Here is a 20,163-nt window from a genome sequence, read left to right as displayed (position 1 = left end):
AAAAGACATAATTAATTTGAAAGATAAAACTTTCATGACAATATATAAATGCCTTAAAGTCTTCCTGACCCCAATGACTTTTGAATTAGAATGGTTGAATAGCGTATATAGTGTACATGGTTTAACCAAATCGTTAAATAGGTTACATAAAGCTGTGCTAATCAGAAGATTTGAAATAGTGCGAAGAGAAATTACAGTGCTTAACATTCAATATACACTACCTGACAAAAGTCTTGTCTCCTATTCAAGTTTTAGGAGAAACAAATAATAACTTGACTTCTAGTTGATCATTTGGTATCAGAAGTTGCTTATATTAAAGTCAAAGGCCTCTAGATTATCCTTTTTTTACCAAAATAAAATATGATCATGCCTTGATTTTTTTCAATATTTTATTAGGACAGTAAGGGTCTGACTTTGCTTAGACAAAAGTCTTGTCACTTAACATAATGTACCGTATAGAATATAAAGTCATGATGCAGTGGAAAAAGAACTAATATTGTGTATGACTCCCATAAGCTTGGAGGACTGCATCCATACATCTCTACAATGACTCAAATAACTTATTAATAAAATCATCGGGAATGGTAAAGAAAGCGTTCTTGCAAGACTCCTAGAGTTTATCAAGATTCTTTGGACTCATCTTCAATGCTTTCTTCTTCATCTTACCCCAGACATGCTCAATAATGTTCATTTCTGGTGACTGGGCTGTCCAATTCTGTTGCACCTTGTCCTTCTTTGCTTTCAGAAACTTTAATATAGAGGCTGAAGTATGAGGAGCGCTATTCTCCTGAAGAATTTGCCCTCTCCTGTGTTTTGTAATGGGCGGTGCAAATGTCTCGACACCTCAGGCTGTTGATGTTGGCATCCACTCTTCAGATCTCTCACTTGCCCCCATACTGAATGTAACCCCAAACCATGATTTTTAATTTACCAAACTTGACTAATTTCAGTGTGAATCTTGGGTCCGTCAGGGTTCCAACAGGTCTTCTGCAGTATTTGTGATGATGGGTGCAGTTCAACAGATTATTCATCAGAAAAATCTGCCTTCTGTCACTTTTCTGAATGATCGGCTAGAAGTCAAGTTATTATTTGTTGCTTTTACACTTGGGATCTATGACAAGACTTTTGTCAGGTAGTGTAAAGCATTACCCATTATTATGGCGTGAGAAGGCTAGTGTAGTGCTGGCGTAGTGTCAGTGTAGCGTGAGGTGCTGTAGTACAGTGGTAGTATCATGGCTGTATGATCCTCAGATGCGGCCTGCTGCGTCTCTGCATGATGGCGGGCTGCCCTCCGGACCAGGGGGCGGACTTCTCACGGCCCTTCCCTTTCTCTTCCAGCGAGAAGACCGAATCCACCAGCGAAGGATCCGCCACGGGAAGTGAGTCCAGCTACTTCTTTATGTTTTCCAAGAGAGCTCATGAGGCAGGCTGTGAAACTGTATAATGTTTCATTTTTGTAAGATCAGGCTGGCCCGAATTTCAAAAATATATGATCACAAGCAGGACAAACAGTAGCAGACAGGACTGTTTGTTTATCAGAGTGCACTTGAATGAAGGACTTTGTTTTTAAGCTTTAGTTGTTCTTTGTCAGAATAACCCTGATGTTTTTACTGTTATTTTTCAGTTTTTTTTTTTTTCTAAATTCTTTCTTCAATCCATAACTGGCGTCCTCAGAGATCTTCTTCTGAGTACCCAGGTCTTCAAAGACCACAGCCAGAGTTTTGATTTGTTAGATTTGTCTTTGAAGGTTCTCTATGGTTGAGAAAGGTGAGTCAAAACTGACTCATGCCTCAATGTATGCAAGTTTTGAGAGAGTTTCTTCTCTCTCATCAACCTGATCCACTACATGTCCTATTAAGCACTCTGTTTCGTTTCTTTATAACATTAATTGAGATATCTGGAATAAGCTGACAGCTTTTACTGTATGTTACAGCTGGCCGGCTGAAGAAGAAAGGTAGCCTTGTCTCTGCTCTCTCGTGTTTTATGTGGATTGGTGTGTAATTCCTGATGTATGGTGTATGTGCGTGCTTGTTTGGTTTTTTATGAACACATGATCCTCCTCCTTATTTAAAGGGTGAGTTTCCCCCAAAATGAGAATTCTGTCATAATTTATTCTCCCTCATGTCGTTCCCAAACCAGAAAAAATGTTTTCTGTTTTATTTCATAACGCATTGTGCATGATGTAATATTCAGATTCTCTGTATGTAGAGTGAGTTAATCTACAATAAGTTCATTTTTTTTTTTTTAGGATAAAGAGTTCCCAGCAGCACAATATTTGTATGTACTGTGTTTTGGTTTATTATTGCTTCTCACTTCAGTGTCATTATTTTTGAATTTGGTATATATAATTGCATTTCATCGTCTGAAACACATAGATAGAAATGCAGGCTCAGTGCCACTCAAACTGCAAAACAGCACTATTGATACTGGTGTGATATCAGTCTGAGTGGTCAAAACTCAAAAATGTGCTGCTCACTTCACATTTATCTTTTCACTGGTAAAGTACCATTTACATAACTGTTTCAAAATGATCTCAAAATGATGAATCATTTGCTAAAAATGACCTTGGTATCCTGATGTTGTGTTTGTAGACAGAGAAGTATCAATTTTCAGTGATTTTGTTAATTTTGTTAATTTGTATGTCAAATGTTCACATAGGTGTTTTGTTCAAGATATCAAAGCAAACCACTGAACTATTGGAGATTAAAAAAGGAATGTTGTCACTGTTATCCAAAGACAGAGGAGCTACATGTAGCTAAAAAAGCTACAATTACATGAAGATCTGTAAATCAGACATGAATATTATAAATGTCTTACTTCAGTGTATTCTTATACATTCTTGTTCTTGTTCATACAGAGCACTTTATCAGTCACTAACTACACAGTAAATCCCAACAGTCAACTTTATCAAATAATATGAGTGTAGTTAACTCAAAATTGACTGAAAGTTAATTCTACTCATTTGAAAATAGTTTTGAGCTCAGTGTTGAAGGTAATGAGTTTATTAAATACATAATTTCTTTAACTTAAATGGAGTAAGTTGGAGTAAAAGGGTTTCTAGCATTCGGTTTCCTCAAACGGTTTAAGTTGTCTTAACTTATTGAGTTTAACAGTACTCAGCTGCTTTGAGTTCTCTTCATTTATTGGATTTTTACTGTGCTCAAATTGCTTTGTTTACTCAAATGAATTAAGTTCACAGTACTCATTAGGATTTGTTTTTTCAACTTAAAAACTTAAATGGTTTGTTGCAATCAGTTTCCTCAAATGGTTTGAGTTACCACAACCTTTTGGGTTTTGCAGTGTAGTACAGCTGTTCACACATGATCTCTTGCCGATAATTTACCAAAAAAAAAAGAAGGCTGTATGTGTGAAAGGTTTCTTGTTACAATGAAATTAGAATAATTTAAAATATAAATATTAAATAAATAATAATTAATAATAAATAAATTAAATAATAATCAATTATTTCATTATAAAATATGAAAATATTTTATAAAATATGGAAATATTTTATTAGGAAAGCTATTCATTGAGAAGCCATTTGCTCTGTAGATGGATAGTTTTATTGCAAAACAGAAATATGAATTTCAAAAAGGCTACAGTCGTACAATGAGCAGCGTTCATGATCATGCTGTACAGAGAAGCATGTCATTTCATCCTACTGCTTGGTGATAATAAGCTATTTTTTTCTCCTTTATAAGCGACACTATTTAAACCCACAAATCTTAAAGTTAGCATTTCAGCGTAAGCTATATGTATTTCTTATTTCATTTTTTTAGAATGTAAATTCCTGCTGCAAATTGTCCAGCATGTCATATTGTGTAAAACTTTACAAATTAAATTTGTCCTGATTCATAAGAAGAAAAATATTTGTTGAAATTAATGTCACCAATAGTCCTTATCAATAAAGATTATTAGATTTTAGTTCAGAATAAACAGCATGAAACATAAAATAGCAACACTTGTTATTTACAGGATAATACATCATTTAGAATATCAAGCAGAATAATTCAGTGAAAATTAAGGGAATACAGCAGTTATTAGAGGAAAGCATACAACAGATACAAATGCATAACTGCAAACCTCACAGTTCATCTGATGCTGGCATACTCTGAGTGCTCTGTCATCACCATCTGTATTTTAGCTGGTTTGATAGGATTCTTAACATGAACAACAGAAGAATATGTCACCTCATCCTGAACAGACAGGGAAAGAAAACTAAAGCATTGGAAAATAAAAATACCTATACGTTAATGCGTATACACAGAATAGACTCTGACTGACCTCATTTTTGTCCTGCTTTAAATTTTGTTCTTGAGTTGAGCCATCAGGATCTACAACATCCTAAAAGACACCACCAGAACACATAAATACAGGACAAAGGTAGTATTTTATTCAGCAAGTAAAAACATAAACAAATATTTACACTCTTAATTACAAATGATTTTTTTCTCATGTTTAATAATTGTTTGAACAGGTGTCATTACAGCGCTCACCTGTTTCTCACCACACACTAGCACTAGTCCATCGGTTACCTTTTGAACATTTCTTCTACCTAGAAAATGAAACACATCAGTCAATAAGCTGTGAAGCATCAGATCAGTCAGACGTCAGGTAAATTGCCAGCGTAATTACAGTGCCAGTGCGTTACAAACAGTAAGATATTAAATATAAACTTTAAAACAGAACATTCAAACCAATGTGTTTGTGTACCTCTGTATTTAAAGCAGATCAGTGCCAGTGCAGACAGTAATAATACTAATACTGGAATCAGTGACAGTGCAATGAAGACTGTAGAAAAAAACACAAAGATAAACTCGTACAGTACATGCGCACTTTATTTACAGTGTAGGACAATTTGGTGAAAGCTTTTTATCTGTATACATATATAGTATATCTTAAAACAACATAGACTTTTACTTGCATTATAGCTTTGAATTGTCCTCTGGCTGTCTTATTGTGTGGTCTTCTGTTTAAACTGATTGAATAGATCGCCATTATACAGTTTAAAATCAATAGAGCATACCTTTTTTTACAAAGTGAACTGTTTAAGAACAGCTGATACATTTTCATGAGCATTATCAATACTGAAAACGTTCAAAGAAACATCTGTAAGACAGAGAAAAAAATGTACCTATAACAGTGAGTGTGATGGTGTGTTGTCCAGTCGGGACAGAGCACTGATATTCTCCCTGATCCTCTTTCTTCAGGTCTGATATGTGTAGAGAGAGATTTCCTGGAGATCCTTCATTTAGTAGTTTGACTCGCCCTCTGTGTCTCCCGCATTGCTCATCTGGGTACATTTCTTCAGGGTTTCCTCTGGGCTTTAGTGCAGTAAATGTCCATGTAAGTTGTTAAGGTTTAGCCTGTAGTTCCTTACAGGAACAGTGCAAAACTACAGACTCTCCCGAGTGTCCTGTCACCTCAAGCGTCTGTTTATTCAGATCCAGATTACAGCCTGACAACACATTCACAACAACACTCACATTTATACTGCACTGACTAAAGAAAATATATGTTGCATTTTGACAGACATGTTTTACGGAAGAAGAAAAAAAATCCATTACCTTTTATTTTTACCCTAATGTTTGTTGAAGTTTGTGTAGTCTCACACCAATAGTTCCCTTTATCCTCCTGTTTAAGGTCAGAAATGAGCAGAGACAGATTTGCTGGAGTAGTTTGATTAAAGAGCTTCAGTCTGCCCTTATACTTCTCATCTTTAAACACTTCAGTCCATGTTCTCCCTAGATCATTGGTGTAGATCCATGTGAATGTTTGTGGTTCAGACTGAGAGTGAACACAGGAGCAGGGCAGCAGGACTGATCCACTTGTGTAAGCTGTTACTGCTTTACTCTGACCATGATCTGAAACATCACAGCCTGCAGACAGGGAGAGTTTCTTTCAGAACAAATCAGTTTGAGCTTTAGAACATGAACATCAGGAAGACATAATAGCTGTAACAATTTTATCTTATTATCACATAATAACAATTCAGCATGACAAGGGAAAATACTACTGGTGAATAGGGTAAAAATAAAATAATACTAATAAAATAGTTATGATTAAATTGAAGGGGTCATGAATTTAGATATATTATAGGTCATCAAAAGTTTAATAACTTTAACATAAGTTTCAAAAACTTTTAATGACACCAGCCCCAGAAAACACTAAATCCTTGTGCCATTCTTTAGGAAGTTGTGTTGGTTAAACACAGCATGCACAGAAGAATATCAGTGCTAGAAGAATATCATTTTATGCAATATAATTTTAATGGAATGGGAAAAATATGATCACTTTTATTTCTTTGGTTCAGACAGACAGCAAATCATGGATTAACTAAAGTGTCTTCTGATATCTAGTGCCTTAATGCCTGTTTCATAAAAAGAAAAAAAAAAAAACTTTACTAAATAAGCAATAGATATTTCTGTTAGCTTTACTCTTGGTCAGATGATTTAATCCATAAAGCAAATTTACATAACAAAACACAAATATGGATTGAGTTCAGTGTGGCAGCTTATACTGGGATACTAACCTTGTTCAGGAGGACAGGCTAACTGTTCCCAGCCGATTTTATAACTTGATTGAATGGAGGTTATCAGCTATTAGATATGGGTCATTACGGGCATTCTGCGCCTACTAGTATATCAGAAGTAGATCATATACGCCTGCAACCAGAAGTTAATGAGAATTATTTATATTATTTATTAAATCATTAATTGTATTTCATTAACATCTACACCTACCCCAACCCTATACCCAACCGTCACAGTAATGTAAAAACAGATCTGAATCTGGAATGTCTTCATTAGTACAGCTAATTAACCATGTGAATGGATGATAGCAGCCTTCTGAGCCTACCAGTACGCGCAGAAGGCCCCTACAGGTTCGTATCAATCAGCTGATTACCACTGATAACGCCCATTCAATCAAGTAATACCATTAGAAGTGGGTGGAGTTCCTTAAATACGGACTAATATCAGTGGCAGTGATATTACCTGTACAACCAAACATTATGAGTTATTAAGTTGTTTAAAGAGAAAATCTGTGAGATCTCCAGAGATTCACACAAAAAAAATGCTAAAAAAGAGACTGATGCAGTGGTGGATTTAGGCATGGGCAATATGGACGATCACCCAGGGCGGCATCTTGCTGCGGGGCAGCACGGGGTGACCGTGAACGGGAGAAAAAAACAAGCCCTTGTTAAAAGCTTTGAGATAACATCACAAACTGCAGACAGAGAGTTTCTTTCAGAACAGATCAATGTGAGCTTTAGAGATGAGCATAAACATAAAAAAAAAACATAACAACTGAAGACCTGTTCAAAGTTTTATCATGCCACAACTTAACTATTCAGTGTGATAAAAAAAGAGTTATTTTTCTATCGCTGGAGTCTCAATTGAAGTATATACAATAAAACTGCCTACACTAACAAAATGATTGACCATATGTTTATTATTATACCATATATTTAACATTAGGTGTTCAAAAATGTTTTATCTTGATTAGTTTTTAAATAAATTGGTCTTACACTTCATATTTTCTGATTTTTTCATAGTATATGTATTTCTTTTACCATAAATCGACATATCTGCCATTTGGTAGACATTGGTTGATATTTTAGAAATTATGGGGTGTGCTGAAAAAAAAAGCATAACTATAGCAACATTAGGAATTAAGAAATGCAATCGAAGTTTGTTTGTTTTTTTTGTTTTTTTAGTGGGGCAGTTAAAGGGATATAGCATATAGTATAGCAAATCGTCTACTTAAATGATCCTCTTTGTCAGCAGCTCTTTGTTTTTTCCCTGTATTGTGACACTATTGGAGAACGTTTATATGATAGTCTTTTATAAACTATTGATCAGGATTCCATGTTACTGCAGCTCAGGTTTAGAGTAAATGAATAGATCATGATCCACATGTAGTTGGCTTTATTGCTAAACTGACGATTTTGCTCAGCCTGATTTAATTGTTGTTTTGAGCTCATGACAAGTTAATTCTTGTGTCAAATGGCATATTTGAGCTTTTAAAAGAACCAATGCTTCGGTCCATATATGCTAGTCAATGTTTAGATGTGAAATAAAAAGATATTTAAATCAAATCAAGTGATTATGTCTGTTTAAAATAATTTTTTAACTATTATGTTACTTTGTAAAGTGGTAAAGACATCTCCCAGATTTCTCTTTTTATTATTATTATTATTATTATTACTATTATTATTATTATTATTATTATTTATTTGAGTTTCAGAAGATAAACAAAAGTCTTAAGGGGTTTGGAACGACATGAGTAAATAAGTAAATGGTGACAGAATGTTAATAATTATAATGCCTGTTTTCACTAATATCTCTCCTCTAAGGCCTGCCTGCACTTGATATTTCTCTCCCTCAGTCTGTTTTCACTCCTAAACTTGACACATTTACACACTGAAAGTTAAGTGTGAGGACGATGTGTCTATTTTCCTGCTCTCTAAAGCTTGGTTAATCAGTACTTGTACCCTTATGTTAAAAACGACTGACTGGAGATGCTGGTTTCTCTGTATTCCTCACTAACAGCATGATCCTGAATGGGCTATGGAGGTCACAACACGCTTTGTGCTGTATGTTGTGTGGGTTACTGTATCTCTATCTCAAAACACAAGAAAGGATGGGTGTAGAGGGAAAATGCTCAGTCCTGCTTCTGGAGATCTTGCTTCTTGCAGAGTTCAGGCAGTCGAGGTCATTCAGATGACAGCCAGGTTTTAAGATCCCCAAAACTTAAGCTGTGTTCAAATACACATGCAAAAGTTTGGAAATGGTAGTTATGATGTGAAGTGATTTTGGTCAGTTAAAATGAACATTTCTTGTAAAAAGATTTTTAATTTAAGATCTTAAATTTTTAAGATTAATTAAATGAACTTTTATCAAATTGTTTAAACCTCAAGCTGAATCAACTTAAAAAAATTAAGTTGACAGTTTTTTAACACGTCTGTTGCAACGTATAAAAAAATACATTTCCATGACAGTTTTTTTTTTTTAAGTGAACTGTTAAAACTGAAATTTTTGATCAAATGAGGTAAAGAACAGGGAACACACAGTACACATTAGGTGTGTAATTGTGTGTTTATATGTCATTTCATTCTTTAGGAGAAAATGTGTTCACTTGTGAAATGGCTAGTGTTTTCTGACATGCTTCAAGTGTATTTTTCTTAAACTACATAGAATGAGCAAAACAGCCAATGCTTATAATGATGGTCAACACCACTTAGAAATCTGACATAATCATTCAATTAACTTTTTCCCCAAGCTGAAAAGTCAGTTCTTATTTGACCTTTGAGTGGGAAATACTGTATTAACATATGAGGTTAAAATTATATATATATATATATATATATATATATATATATATATATATATATATATATATATATATATATATATATATATATATATATATATATATATATATATATATATATATACATATATATATATATATATATATATATATATATATATATATATATATATATATATATATATATAGTCAGAATTATTAGTCCCCTTCGATTTTTTTTTTCTTCTTTTTTAAATATTTTCCAAATGATGTTTAACAGAGTAAGGACATTTTCACAGTATATCTGATAATATTTTCCCTTCTGAAGAAAGTCTTAGTTGTTTTATTTCTGCTGGAATAAAAGCAGTTTTGTATTTTTTATTTATATACCAATTAAAGGTCAAAATTATTAGCCCCTTTAAGCTATACTTTTTTCGATAGACTACAGTTAAATAATAACTTGCCTAATTATCCTAACCTGCCTAGATAACCTAATTAACCTAGTTAAGCCTTTAAATGTCACTTTAAGCTGTATAGAAGTGTCTTGAAAAATATCTAGTTAAATATTATGAACTGTCATCAAAATTTAATGTGTAAAAAATTAAAGATGTAGTTCACCTATTATGAAAATATGCTTTTAATAAATTCCCTTTCAGGCCATCCAAAATATAAATGCCTTGTTTTCTTCTGTAGAATATTACAAAAGCTAAAACCTTGGTTATTCATGTAATGCAAATCAACAGCTACCAGCACTTGTTGAGCCAAAAACAAAGCAAAATGAATACTCATGACTCCTTATGAAACATTGAAGTATTATGAGAGGAAATGATTGGTCTGTCCAAGAAAAATAAACATTATTCCAGGTGTACTTGAAAGCAATATTAACTATTTACAGTAGTAAGGATTTACAGTTTTAAGGATTTATGGTTGCATCCATATACTTCTGGGAGGTTGATCTCCAGAAACAGGACTAACCAATGATAGTGTAAAAGGTGCAAATAGGTAAGTGCAAAGTAATTATAGTTTGACTGAGTGTTTGTTTGCAGTTGTCTTTGTTGACTGTTTGTTCTGTGTTGTGGTTAATAGCGCTGACTCCATCAGCCCCACTGGCGCTGATGCCTCCGCCTTCATCTGGAGGCTCTCAGGCCTCCACCGTTTCCAGACTACAGATGCAGCTTCACCTGCACGACCTCCAACAGAATGCCACTGATCTGCGCAAACAGCTTGCACAGCTGCGGAAAATGCAGGTAAGATGTTACACGCAAACACACAATCTCATGCATCTCGAAACGCGGCAGGTTACAGCAAGTCACAGCAGGTCACAACGTGATAAAGCTGCATGTGATAAATTACATTTCTGCCATGTTAATCTGAGTTTTTGTCCTCACCGTGGGTGACTATCAAAAATGTGGCATGTCAGGACAATTTGTCACTTGCTTGGCTGCTATTTTTGACACATCGCACCGGGTTGTCCCAGTCTCATTCGTTTAAATCCCTGCTCCGCATTGCTGGATATTAAACATTACATCAAACCTCAAAGGTGTCCAGATTGCCTGTCGTTTTAAGGCTTATTGTGTTTGTTCGCTTTCAGGCAGACAAAACACGTCACTTTGTTTAGATAGCAAGCACGTACAGATTGTTTCAAAGCAGCTTAACTGTAATAAACAGGAAAATAACTGTTTGTAATGCAGGATTCATCATTGTCAGGAGTAAAGCAGCTTTATGGAAGACAGCGGTCTTATTATTCAGCTCAATTTAGTGCAGTGATGATTCAGAAATGCATTTTTAAACAAATTAAATGACAACAGCTGTGAGCAGCTCTACAAAACACAGTACTGTAATTGATTCAACTAAATGTATTTAAGTTCTGATTAATTCTTCAATAACAGAATGTCAATAATTATGAAATAGAGCAAAGCAATTATATTACTGTTCATCTTAATATATCTCAGTGTTGATTCAGTTTAGTTCAATACTGTTAGATTAATACGTGGTCAAACAAATTCAGTTAAAGCTATAGATCATTATTACAATTGACAGTGGTGTTTTTATTCATTGTTGGTTGGTTATTATAAATCAGAAAACAAATTCAATTTTGGCTGTAAAGCATCTCCACAGAAAGCAATAATGACATTACTCAACTTCATTTAGTTTCACGTTGATTTAGACTAGTTTAACAACTGTGTGAAAGTAATAAGTGATGAAACAAATTCAGTTACGGCTATAAGCAACATTACATAAGATGGTATTGATATTATTCAGCTAAATGAGCTTGTAATTGTTCAGCAAAGATATGTAGCAAATTCAATTACAGCTGCAAAGCAGATCTACAGAAAATAATAATGACATTATTCAGCTTAATTCATGTTAATTCATGTTAGTTCTATGTTGATTTAGGCCAGTGTAATAACTGAAATTAATAGATGGTGAAACAAATTCAATTATAGCTATAAAGCAACATAATGTTAGAAGGACTTTTTTTCAGCTACTTTAGCTTGTTTAGCAAAGATTTGTTACAAATTCAATTACAGCTATAAAGCAAATCTAAAAAAGAAAAAGGTGATGTTACTCAGCTTAATTCAGTTGAAAATGTATTTAAGTCAGCTCAATTAAAGTGTAAAGTGCATACATTTTTAAAACAATCTAATTAAATAGCTATAATACAACTCCACAGAAAACATTACTGGCATCATTTAGCTACATCTAGCTCAGTGTTGATTCAGTTTAGTTCAATAGCTGTAGTAAAACAAATTTAGCTACAGCTATGAAGCAACTTAGCCGGCAAACAATGTCATGAGACATTAATATTGGGTTAGATTTGGGTTGTGATGTCAGGTGACCGAAATTCAGTATTGTGTTGGAAAGTAACCACAATCCGACTTTGAGCCAACATCTTAAACCAATGTCATATTGACTTCAAATACTGACAGTTTATTTAATCAAAATCCAACGTCTGACAGATATTATAGTGTAAACACACAATGTCAAGCTTTAACATTATTAGACTTTAATATTTGGTTGTTTTTAGGTTGCATTGGAAAATAAACAAAATCTACATTGGTCCGACGTTGGACATTGACATTGGTCTAACGTTGGGTTCTGACGTCAACCCAATTTTCATTTCTGCTCAAAATGGAAAGTCCAATCTGACGTCATGTTGATGTCCTGTGCCTGCTGGGAACATTACATTAGACAGTAGTGTTATTCTTCTGCTAAATTTGCTTGAATGTTGATTTAATTTAGTTTAATAGCCGTGTAGTTAATTACAATATTGTGAAACGAAATCAAACAAAGCTATCAAGCAACTTTACATTAGACAATGGTGTTATTCTTTAGCTAAATTTTCTTGAAAGTTGATTTAATTTAGTTTAATAATTAGTAATCTGTGAAACAAACTCAATTACAGCTGTAAATCAGATCCACAGAAAACAATAATGATATTTAGCTAAATTAAGTTTAGTTTTGATTCATTTCAAGTCTTCAACTAATTGCAGCTATACAGGAGACAACGCCATTGTTCTGCTCCATAATGTAATTCAGCTCTATTTAGTTCATGATTGATTATTTTTAGTAAGTCAGATAATATTTATAAGTTTAAAAATTATTAAACTAGTTCAATTCAGCTGTAAGCAGCTCTACAGAAAATAATGTCATTATTAAACCAGATCAATTTGGTGTTGAGGACAAAAAAAAATTGTCGTCCTTGAAACTTTGTAATTCTACCTTTGAGATAACACACATTACAAACTACTGCCCCAAATTACCTTACTTTGTTAGCTGTAAAGGTTGATAGCTCTTTTTCATTCACAGAAATGCACAGTGTTTGAAGGTTAGTCATTGTCATTACCACAAGACCTCAGTCTCAAAGTAAGGAGTAATTGACAGCAGTTCGCTGAAATATTGAAAATTTAATGTGTACCTGAGGTCATAATGTGGCTTGATGTGATGTCAATTGCCTGTTACACCTCAGGTGTGCATTAAAATTTTAGTACAGCAGTTTGGAGTCAATTATTCCATTTACACCAGAAGTCGCTTGAGCATGCGCTTATCATTAACTTCCATTCCTTTAAAAGAACCATTATACTGTAAGTAATTAACTGTAACGCAGTCAGAAAACCTAGTTTAGCCGTATTGAAACTCTGTTGTATGAGGTATTGTTTGAGGTTGCACCTTACACTGATTTAAAGAGGAGACAGAGAAGCTGCTCCAAAAGGCACAGATGCCACTAATAAGAGTGGTAGTTTATAGTCTTCACAATATCTCATTTATTTAAACATAGCCAAAAAACTGGATTGACTGCTGAATGGCCTCACCTGGTATTTCTTGCTCCATGTACTGATGGTTTTATGTCCATGTGTGTGTGTGTGGTGTGTGGAGGAGGAAATGCATTATTCTCGATCCTTTTTAGAGATCAGTTTGGAGAGCTGATGTGAATCATGCTCTTTAACATCAAAATGAGAGGATCTGATAATGAATTTAAAACTTTTGGTCATGTCACTTTTTTGTAATGCTTTAAAGAGTTGAGGATGGAACAGCTTTACAGTTTTAAACAGGAAAGAGTTAACAGAATTAATGCAAACCTATGCAAACTAATGCAAACAAATACACATTCTACTATGCACAGCTGTAGCAAGATAGTATTAAGCTCAATCAACTACAGTTTTAATTCAGTTCAGTTCATTAACTGTGTAAATTACTTCAATATGAAATATGATTCATTAATTAATAAGTAGGTCTACTGGAGATATTAGTATTCTTCAGCTTCATTCATTTAAGAAGCTTCAGCTGAAAACATTCTGGCTAATACTTTGTACAGTATTTTGCCGTTAATTTGTCCTAGATACAAAAATATTCATACGTTGAATCTACAGATCAAACCTTTGAATTTCCACCCACAGACATTTGCAGTTTCTAAACTAAAAGTGCATAATGCACATTTTTTTCTTCCCATTTTTTCTCCATTGTGGTCAAAGACTTAGCATTTTGGTATTTGCATGAAATTAAGTTTACAAAAGTGATTGTATGTAGTATGCATGGAAATCATATTAAGCGCAAGCAAAGTGCACAGTGCAATGTTTTAAATAACTTTAGCAAAGATAAAATCTCAAAACATTTGTACTATTACATTCCAATGTCGTTCAGCACAACAGTTATTTTAATAAGATATATAATGCAAAATATATAATGTATATAATACATATAACAATATATATATATATATATATATATATATATATATATATATATATATATATATATATATATATATATATATTAAAAACGTCTTGGTGACAAATTAGTATACCTTGAAGAGTGTAATTACTACACACTCATTCACACACATACACTACGGCCGATTTAGCTTATTCAATTCACCTACAGTATAGCGCATGTTTTTGGATTGTGGAAGAAACTGGTGCATCCGGAGGAAAACTCCACACAGAAATGCCAACTGACCTAGCCGGGGCTTGAACTTGCAACCTTCTTGCTGTGAGGCAATGAGGTTACCACTGAGCCACCGTGTTGCCCTATATCAACTATTGTTTGATGAGAATTGAAGGGACACATTCTATCATTAAATGATAAAATTTAAGACTTGATGGTATTCATCTTTTACCCATGTATATTTATTTTTATTTAAAAGCCCACCCCATTTTTCATAAACTTAATAGTGATGTACCGATTTTGTATCAGTATACAGAGAGAGACAGGCAGAAAAACAGTGAGAAGTGGGATCTTTTATAACTTACCCCCATAGAGAACAGCGAAGGCCTGAGCATAAGAAGAATACTCGGATGTCAGTCAAAAATGTATCTGTCAGAATGTCAGATTTTTCAGATATGGACCGACTATCCCAAGACAGCAGTTGTCTCAGTCGAGTGGGGTTGATATAAAAATTGTATGTGTGAATGGGGAAAAATATATTTAATAAAATACACATGGAAGTGGAATATTTTTAAAGCAAAAAGAAAAGTTCCTTGTATGAGCAGCTGTCAGATTATCGGGTGACATGTTGAACAGCAGTCTGATAAAGGGAATGTTGTTTTAGTGGATGTGCAGGAAGCTTTGGGGAGGAGAAATGCTGAACTAACTGTCTGACAGATCCTGTTGGACTGTGCAGCTCTCAGAAGTCCTTTCTGTATTTTCAGAGTTCCTACAGTCATGCAGCAACTGGAAATGTGAGAGCATTTTAAAGTATTTTTGTCAAGGGCTCTAGAAGTCATGCACATTTTTAGAACTGAGATTATTTTCCAGTTATGTGTGGTTATAAAACTGCATCAGGCAAACATTTGTCTTAGTGAAGCTTTGTGACTTTTTCAGCCATCCATCATTAATGGAGTCTTTTAATATGAACTGCACTGACAAAGAGCAATTGCAGCTCATTCAGTATGTAAAGTGCCCATATTTTGCATTTTTGAAAATTATCTTGTAAGCTGTGTGTAGTGCAGCACTAAGTGAATGAAAACATTCATCTGAGTTTTAAATCTGAAAGTATACCATAAATAAAGTTAATGACTCTCAAAAACTGTGAGTGATTAAAACAAGTCAGTCTTCAAATGGATCTTAAACCATTTCATCTATCATTCACAACTATAGTCCCAACCTGGTACTGTGTTCCCGTCATTTTATTGATGACAGCTACATTTGCCTACCATACAGTGCGGGATGTGCAGGCTGGGTGTTTGATTACAGGAAGGATCAGTACCAAGAACTATAAATGTAAATGGCACTTTGTCGGCACCTTGTTTATTTAGAACAACTTCTTCCTCCAAATCACAACCTGTGTGATTAAAATAGTTGCCTTCTTTTCTCTGTCACATGCAAAATATGTATAGTGTGTTTTTTGTTCAAGCCATTTAGCTTGTAGGTGTATGGTAAATATTATAAATGTTTTTGCTTTTACTTGCTGTTGAACAAATTGCTTAAACCTTCGATGAGATTACATGTGTGCTGCTTTCACAGTTCAAAATAGTTTGACTTTTGCCACTGGGCAGAAATGTATCCATACTTGATAAGCCCTGACGGTTGTTCATTTTCGGACAAGTCCTGCATTCAGTCGACCAATCACAACAGACTGGATCATTTGACCAATCATCACAGAGTTGCGTCACACGGAGTAGGGGTTTGGAAACATTAATCGCTGAAAAAATCATATGTGAGATATTGACACAATTAGGTAAATCTATATGCATAAAGGTGTGGCATGGTGACGCAGTGGGTAGCGCTGTCCCCTCACAGCAAGAAGGTGGCTGGTTCGAGCCCTGCCTGGGTCATTTTTGTGTGGTTTTTAATGTTCTCCTCGTGTTCATGTGGGTTGCCTCTGGGTGTTTCGGTTTCCCCCACAAGTCCAAAGACATGCACTATACAGTAGGTGAATTTGGTAAACTAAATTATCCGTACTGTATGTGTGAATGTTCTGGTCCTCCAGGTTGGGGGTTTTATCAATAGGCTTTTAATAGGATTTTAATTAGATTCATTTGGATTTTTTAAAGAATTGTATATAAACATTAAACCCAAATAACCCAGAAAAAATCAAACCCAAATAAATTGAACTTAATTTTATAATAATAATAATAATAATTGCTCACATTTATATAGCGCTTTTTAGACACTCAAAGCGTTTTACACATTGAGGGGAATCTCCTCATCCACCACCATTGTGTAGCATCCACCTAGATGATGCCACGGCAGCCTTATCATACCAGACCGCACACCACATACCAGCTGATTGGTGGAGAGGAGACAGAGGGATGAATTCAGTTATGATATGGGGATGGTTAAGAGGCCATGATGGACAGATGCTAGTGGGCAAATTTGGCCAGAATGCTGGGGTTAAACCTCTACTCTTTTTCGAAGGACAACCTGGGATTTTTCACAACCACATAGAGTCGGGACCTCTATTTAATGTCTCATCCAAAAGACAGTCCTCACTCATCCGAAAGACAGTGCTTACTGAGCAGTATAGAGTCCACTTCAATGAATGAGGCAATACCCTACCCTCCATCTTCAATGAGTTTGTGACACTGTAAAGATGTGATCTTTGATACTACAGATTTGGAACAATCAGCCTCTCTTGTTGTAACTGAAAGGCTCTTTATCTCTTTGTCCTTCATCTAGTCAACCTGCTTTTGTTAGGTTTCAGTCAGTTCAGAACAACATGATCTTGCAAACTCAAGTTTGAGTTTGAGTTTGATCTTGAAAACTGTACATTTTGGCTGTCTGTTAAATAGGGTTTGTCAGATAAATAAAGTTATTACCACCAGGTTACAGATTAACACCAATAACCGAGAGGGGATTTTGTTCCCTAACCATGAGTGGACAAATCATAGCAAATCATTGATCAAAAAACTGTGAGAATGCTGTATTTATTACCCTACTATGTGTGAGTGTGAGTGTTTACAGTATGTATGAGCATGTGTTCTACTAGTCATTAATTTCTCTGCTGCTGCTGCTGCGTGAGATTCACTCCAATAGTGAGGCTGGCTATAACTCTTAATATCATATTCAATGATGAGATGGTATGGCCCAGCAGGGATACATAGATGAAGAGAGAGGGAGAGCCGGCCTCAAATCAAGTCAGCTCTTCAGTCAGCAGCGCTTTAATCAAAATTGACTGTGGGATGATAGCTACCAGTGTGATTCATGAGCCAAGACCTGCATCTTAACCATGAACGCACAGACCAAACAGAAAAACTGGATCACTGTACAACGTACACGTACTTATGTGTTGCGATAGTAGAAACTCCATTCATTTTTTTTCCATTGAAAAGTAGATTTTGTTTAACAGTGAAACAGTTCAGCAAAACTATATTACTCATGATGCTACACAGAAAATGACATCAATTACACACAGATAATATAATCTTTAGCTCCACTCACTCACATAAAGCACCATAAAGGACATAACTGAGTCATTTTCAAGTATATACACAATATATTTCATATTTATGCAGAAAAATGCATAAGTATGAAATATGTTTATTTAGAAACAAACAAACAATAATTTTAAAACATAGGCAGGTGCTAATGCACTCTGTTGCAAAGTGGAAAAGACTCTGCTTTGTCTTTTTTCTTAGTGGAATCTGTGCAAATGAGACTGACAAATTCTCTGATGATTTGCTTATTCAATTTGCACGGCCAGCTCACTCTCGACCGTACTATAAAAAGGATCAGATACACACAAAGGTATATAATGAAACACAAATTTATTGAAGGGAATAACAAAATATAAATTACTGTCTAGGGATTTGAAATAAATGAGAAATCAAAAGAAATTTTCTCAACAAAGTACAATGTTCTAAAACAAAAAACATAAGATGGCGAAACAAGAGTTGGAACAAAATTTCCTCTCTGGGGAATAACGGTCCACCAGAGTAAGTGCCATTCTTCACAAAAAAACTCAAATACAGTATATACATCCACCACCCATAAATTAACTAATGTACTGTGACGTCACACTGCAAAGAAAAAGGAAAACAGGGTCGTAACAAATTAGTGGCCTAAAGTATAAAGAGTGCACAATATTTTTTTTTTCTTGCTGCTGTTTTATTTCCTTCCCGCCCCCATAAACACCTAGATTTATTACATTTCATTTTATATTGGATTCCCAACCCAAAATAAATACAATAAATAATAAATCAATTTAGAAGAATTGCTTTCTTCAGATTGTGTTCTTTTGTGTTCAGCAGAAGAAAGGATCTTATGAAGGTTTATAACCACTTGAGGTTGAGTAATGCCTTAATTTTGTAGCTTAGCATTCTTAAACTATAAATAAAATAATCTATAAAAAATGATAATCTATAAAATGAGGGTCTTGTTTAAGGTTGCTAAACCTCAGTATGCATAATCTACTGATTTTACTATAGTAAGTACATGTAACCTATAACTAGGCCTACATGAACTCGCACAGAAGTCTGCAGATTTAGACAGATTTTTAGCTCATCATTGAGTCTATTTATTTACTTGTGTAAATGTGTGCAAATTTATATTAATTTAGTTTTTTTATTTTTTATTTCAGCAATATTACCGACTGATATGAAAATGTTCATATGATTTATTCAGAATAGTTTGTAAAGTGATAATTAGGTGTAATTTTTTATTTCATATATTAAGTTTTTAGTTACGATACTCCCAAAATCATTCTGCATAAATCTGCAGATTAATAGCAAAAAATATCCGCAGATTCTGTCTAGACCTACCTAAAACAAGTATGTTTTTAAAAAAAAACAGACAGCCATTTATTTTTATAGTCATATTCTGCGTGTCCATAAATTGCTCGTATTATGGTAATTACAGTAACTGGGTAATTACTAGGTACCAACCCAAACTGGTCACAGTTATTATATATTATTTGACCTTAACTACTATGTACTTAACTATTTTTTACAGCATACTTGTTAAGCATGTACAGTACTTTCATTGTGATAACATTAATTATCACTTGTAGATAGACTGTTATTATTTTTACCCCTATACACCACCCCCAGACCCTTACCTCAAAACCTCTGTAAACCTCTGTAACTCTGTAAACTTTACACTTTACAATCCCAATGTTGCCCTTTAATCTTAAACCCAATAATGTTTAGACTTTGGATCAAAAGCAATCTGCAATATTTCTTATTTTAATAAATGAACAGCAAATATTTAATTTTTGCATAAATTACCCATTTAAGGGCACTTACCTGTAATATAAAATGAGATCCTTAAAAATCTAAGCTTACATGACAGACTAAAAAAATGTTTGGTTGTCGTAACCAGTTGGTCAAATATGGACAAACACAACAGTTGGTTAATTTTTAAATTACATTTAAATGACGTTTTAAGCCGACGACTGGGTTTGTATTTATTTGA

At 34.2% G+C, this 20,163-nt stretch overlaps 1 protein-coding gene and 1 pseudogene across 57 annotated transcripts in view; one reads left to right on the top strand and one right to left on the bottom strand.

The window, feature by feature from the left end:
* Positions 1-20,163, top strand: part of srcin1a (SRC kinase signaling inhibitor 1a) — a 243,469-nt gene that overhangs the window by 177,817 nt on the left and 45,489 nt on the right. For 19 of the 57 annotated variants that reach the window (XM_087243071.1, XM_087243087.1, XM_087243086.1 and 16 more), the window contains 3 exons: positions 1,339-1,379; positions 1,934-1,954; positions 10,399-10,559. In XM_087243071.1, the coding sequence (XP_087099197.1) occupies positions 1,339-1,379; positions 1,934-1,954; positions 10,399-10,559 (223 nt within the window). Of the gene's footprint in view, positions 1-1,251; positions 1,380-1,933; positions 1,955-10,398; positions 10,560-20,163 lie in introns of all 57 variants that reach the window. The other 38 variants (XM_087243077.1, XM_087243076.1, XM_087243074.1 and 35 more) reach the window with 3 other exon arrangements.
* LOC141381343 (polymeric immunoglobulin receptor-like) lies at positions 3,983-5,901 on the bottom strand (annotated as a pseudogene).

The sequence above is a fragment of the Danio rerio genome, chromosome 3 (assembly GCF_052040795.2).
Source record: "Danio rerio strain M-AB ecotype USA chromosome 3, GRCz13ab, whole genome shotgun sequence".
Classification (NCBI taxonomy): Eukaryota; Metazoa; Chordata; class Actinopteri; order Cypriniformes; family Danionidae; genus Danio; species Danio rerio.
This window is presented reverse-complemented; position numbering and strand designations above follow the sequence as displayed.